General features: G+C 39.3%; 1 protein-coding gene across 4 annotated transcripts in view; it reads left to right on the top strand.

The window, feature by feature from the left end:
• LOC112152717 (kielin cysteine rich BMP regulator) overlaps positions 1–4,772 on the top strand; it is a 28,251-nt gene that overhangs the window by 22,034 nt on the left and 1,445 nt on the right. For all 4 annotated transcript variants that reach the window (XM_036212418.1, XM_024282469.2, XM_036212417.1 and 1 more), the window contains 9 exons: positions 427–526; positions 608–696; positions 1,301–1,403; positions 1,486–1,628; positions 1,763–1,935; positions 2,748–2,859; positions 2,941–3,042; positions 3,126–3,290; positions 3,370–3,670. In XM_036212418.1, coding sequence (XP_036068311.1) covers positions 427–526; positions 608–696; positions 1,301–1,403; positions 1,486–1,628; positions 1,763–1,935; positions 2,748–2,859; positions 2,941–3,042; positions 3,126–3,290; positions 3,370–3,670 — 1,288 coding nt within the window. The remainder of the gene's footprint in view (positions 1–426; positions 527–607; positions 697–1,300; positions 1,404–1,485; positions 1,629–1,762; positions 1,936–2,747; positions 2,860–2,940; positions 3,043–3,125; positions 3,291–3,369; positions 3,671–4,772) is intronic.

The following is a 4,772-nucleotide window of genomic DNA, read 5'->3' as shown; positions in this document are numbered from 1 at the left end:
CGGTACCGACCCTGACACAGGGCTAAGATTAAACCAACTCAAGGGAAACACAAACCTTCGTGGATCTAGTTGTTTTTACGCCCACTCAGTGTATTTTTAATGTCACAAATGAGCTCTTTTTCAAATGGCATTTTCGTCTGGTCTTGATTCACAACAATTTGCATAAATAAATACTCCAAAATGCATTTTTGAGCTTAATTTTCCTAATATACGTCCTCTATCATCAGAAAAACGCCACACGACCAAATCACCATTTTCATCAGAGCGGGACTTTAACACGTCATCTGTTGTGGCTTAATTACGAGCTCTATAGGACGTACACCTGCACATTCCAAATCCTGAAAGACTTCATCCCCTACAGCTGTCACTGCTCCACACACGTCCATCACCAAGACTAAACATGCTTTGTGTTTGTGTCTCACAAAGGACCTGACATGGACTTGCCTGCAGCAGAGCTGCCCTCCGCTGAGCTGCCCTCCTAATGAGCAGTTCACACCTGAAGATTCATGTTGCCCCGTGTGTAAAGGTGAGAGGCCGCATTTACCTGCAGTGTTTAGTTTGACAGTAATAGAAACTGGTTGTGTTAAGACGATTATTTTTCCTGCAGAATGTGTCATCGAGGGTCAGAACAGACGGGTAAAGAGCGGCGCCAGCTGGACAGACAGCTCTGATGACTGTGTTACATGCACTTGTAATGTGAGTCAACCATAACATGGACTTGCTTCAATGATTGCATAAACGTTTTTGGAAAAAACAGAAAAACTTTAGGCAAATTAGAACAGCTGTGATGCAAATCTAACAAAGAAAAATGTGTAAATGCCAAATTTCATTGGTATTTTGAAGCTACTTAGATATAATTGCATAGTTTTATTTGCCTGCATAACCCTTTATTTTGCATCGACAAAACTTATCGTCAAAATAATAGTTGAAATAGTTATCAACAGAAATTTTTTTTCTTCTATTTTTTGCAAATTTCCACTTGTTTTTGCGCCGACCTTTGACCTCTGCAGTTTGCTTATTGGTTATCTGAAACCAATCATTGAAGAATGTGCACTTTTATTAACTTAAATCTAATAAGAGAAAAAATATTTTTTCTCGAACTTCATAGCATTCAATAAAAATTTCAATGTTTGAATTTTTCACCTACTTTTACAGTTCAATATAATCTTTATTACACTCATTTCTTTAATAAGATTAAAAATGCAATCAAATAAAGCCTGTTTTATTATCTAAAATTAAACTAAATTTAAAGGACTGAAACTGTCAGATATTCATTGATTCATATGTTTTGTGTCTTCAGTTGGGCCAGATTGAGTGCAGCATTGAAGAGTGTTCACCTTTAGTTTGTCCAAACAACCAACAACAAGTGAAGATTGCAGGCAGATGCTGCTATGAGTGTCAAGGTATCAAAGGCAGCAAATACATTTTACTTGTTTTACTGAAAGTTATCACCGACTGATTTCTTTTTTTCTGTTTGTGTTTCAGACTCCATGGTGTCCTGTTCATACCAGGGAGCCACATATCGCTCTTACCAACAGTGGGAGGTGGACGAATGCACCAGCTGCACGTGTGTGTCTGGAGATGTGCACTGTCGCACTGAACGCTGCCCTCCTCTCACATGTGCTTCGGTCAGTTGCAGGTTTTTTTGTCACTCTTGGGAAGCTATTCCAGTGAAGCAGAAGCATCTTGGTTTCAAAATGTATTTGTGGATTTAACATTTCTCACAATGTGAATCCTGACTAACATTCGTGCTCATTCTCAGGATGAGATGCCTGCAGTCGCTCCGGGTCTGTGTTGTCCTCATTGCATTCCTCGTCCGGCGACCTGCATCACCTTTGGGGATCCTCATTACCGCACCTTCGACGGTCGCATGTTCCACTTTCAAGGAACGTGCACTTACATCCTGACGCAGGACTGTGAGTCTAGAGACTTCAGGTAAATAAAAAAACATCTTTATTTATTTATTTTGTTCTTCTTCAGTTAGAATGTACAATACAAACAATCTACGTAAAGAACAGGAGAAGGATTCTTATTATTTTATAGGGTACAGATAGATGACTAAATCAGGTGGCATAATCAAAACAAACACAAAATGAAAGTCCATAGTAAAGCATTTAAAGAATAATACTTTTTTTTATCTGTGAATTTTCATTTGTGAGATTTAGTCTCGGAACCTTTATGGAAACATACTGGGTACATAATGTGCGTTTAACTGTAACACACATACATTTAACTGTTGCTCACAATACAAGATAAAACAGATGAATGTGTCTTTATTAAACGCAACAATAATAATATTTTGGAGAAATCTGCATTTTTTTTGACGTATTGCAAGAATAAGGAGCCCACTGTTGCTCCTATGTCACTCCAGGAAGCTTTTTTTGATTTACTTTGTTTTTCGTCTTCTCCTGAATCATCACAATTCGAACAAATAAGTACTCAGAAATTTAATTTTTAGCTTTATTTTATTTATATATGTCCTCTATCATCAGGAAAAAATGTCACAAGAACATGTTTAAAACACCAAAAACAGTATCATCATATTATTAGTTATTTTATGTACAACAATAATAATGTTTGAATAATTTGGAATTTTCTAAAGTCAAGCAAGAACAAAATGAGTTGTAGAAAAAAGTATTCAAGATGGTTTATATACATTTAATCTCATTTTGTTTTATCACATGTAAAATTAAAACTTTATTTAAAAAAAATCAGTTTTAGTGTTAATCAAACTCTATTTTTTAAAGCATTCATGTCACTAATGACGATCGTGGACGAAAAGGTGTGTCCTGGACCAAAGAGGTGACGGTGTTTTTAGGAGACACTGCCGTCCAGCTCCTCCAGGACTGGGTTGTAAAGGTTGGTGAGATAAAAACGCTCATTCACTTCTACAAAGTTTGTCTTTTGTACATTTTCAGTCATCCATTTTTGTATTCTCAGGTAAACGGTGATGTTGTGACTTTGCCGTTCCTCATGGAGCCTTACATTTATATAGAGCGACAAACCCAAACTGTGTTACTCAACACCAACATCGGACTGAAGGTAATATTTGTTTTTCTTTCACTTCTCCAAAAAAAAAAAGATGTTTTTGTAACACTCTTCCACTGCCATTGTTCCCCCTGAAGGTGCTGTGGAGCCCCCGTTCACACCTGGAAGTGAGCGTGCCAGGCTCCTATAAGGGCCACACATGTGGTCTTTGTGGAAACTTCAACAACTATCATCACGATGATCTACAAATGCCAGGAGGTCGACTCGCCTTATTGGAGGCTGAGTTTGGAAATAGCTGGAGGGTAAGATTGATACATCAGTCAACGCCCCGCCTTATTAACCCCAATGGTTTGACCGTGCACATATCAAATGTCATTTAAGGTCTTGAACGGAGGCCAGACTGACGACTCCTGTCGTCCTGGAGTGGATGTTAATCCCTGTAACGGTGCTGGATTCCAGACCAAGAAAGGTGCCATCACCCGCTGCCAGGTATTGAAGTCTGCCGTTTTCAAGCCCTGCCATCACGTGGTTCCTCCTGAACCGTGGTTCGGGGCCTGCCGGTATGACCTCTGTGCTTGTGGGGCCAACTCTGACGAGTGTCTGTGTGACACACTGGAGGCCTACGCCAGCCAGTGCAGAGCGGCTGGAGTCATCCTGCAGTGGAGAAGCGCATCGCTGTGTGGTGAGTAAAGCAGAGTGGATATTAAGCCTATGACTTTGTGTAAACATTACAATGCAATTGCATTTTTTTTCTTTTAACCTTTGTTAATTTTACCAAAAAAAGTTATACTCATAAATATTCACATAGTTACAACATTTCTTGCTTATTAGGGATTATTATTTTCTTAAAAGTACATAATTTGGTGTCTTAATTTCTTTAAAATACACAATCTTGATCTAAAACCTTAAAATGTATATAGTAGTTAAGGTTTAAAGACCCGTACAAATGACAATTGTGTTTTTAACATGTTCTTGTAACATTTTTCTCATGATGGAGGACATAGGCCTATATAATTTGATATTAAAACAGCATTTTTGAGTATGACTGAATTCAGACTGTGATTAAACAGGAGTAGATGAAAATCCGCAGTTTGAGAAAGCTCAGGTTTGTGACGCAGCTACTGCCTCGGGCGTGTTCATGGTTCATACCGGACGTGGAAGCACTGCGAGGCGGTGTGTGCGCCGGCTCCGCTTGACCTCCAGTTCACGCCAGACCCGTATTTTCCCACGACGGTGGGACAGACGCTTCTGCCCATCTGTGGTTATTTAGAGCTTTTTTTAAAGTTTTTTTTTTTTTGCCATCATCAGACACTTAAAACCACACCCCTCCGCTCCAAAGTTGTCCGACTATGTTGATCTGTGTGTAGGTGTGTCTGTTTTTTGTGTTGTGTTTGTGTCTATATTTTCATCACCACAGTCTGTTTAGATACAAAAACATTTTTCGTGTGGAGTAACTTCCTGCCAGAATTGACACAGACCGCTCATGGCTTGTGCAAAAAAATGGACCAGACCGAAACAATCTCTGCGGGGCCAGCTAGCATGTGGTGTGAACTACACCATTGGCTAACAAGGGTGCTAACAATGCTAACAACAGGTGGAAGCTTCTTCCATTCCGCACGCCGGGTGTGAACCTAGCGAAAGGCTCTGTGCTCCGCTACATTTCTAAATCCTCCACTTGGAGAAAAATACTTAATGTCTTTATATTCTTCCTTTGAGATGCTATTTGGCTCAAAACTGCACCGCTGGTGATCTAAAATATTGCTAGCTTTTTTTTTTTTTTTTTT

This window comes from Oryzias melastigma, linkage group LG6, assembly GCF_002922805.2.
Source record: "Oryzias melastigma strain HK-1 linkage group LG6, ASM292280v2, whole genome shotgun sequence".
Taxonomy (NCBI): domain Eukaryota; kingdom Metazoa; phylum Chordata; class Actinopteri; order Beloniformes; family Adrianichthyidae; genus Oryzias; species Oryzias melastigma.
The sequence above is the reverse complement of the archived record's forward strand: the minus strand, read 5'-3'. Positions and strand labels throughout refer to the sequence as shown.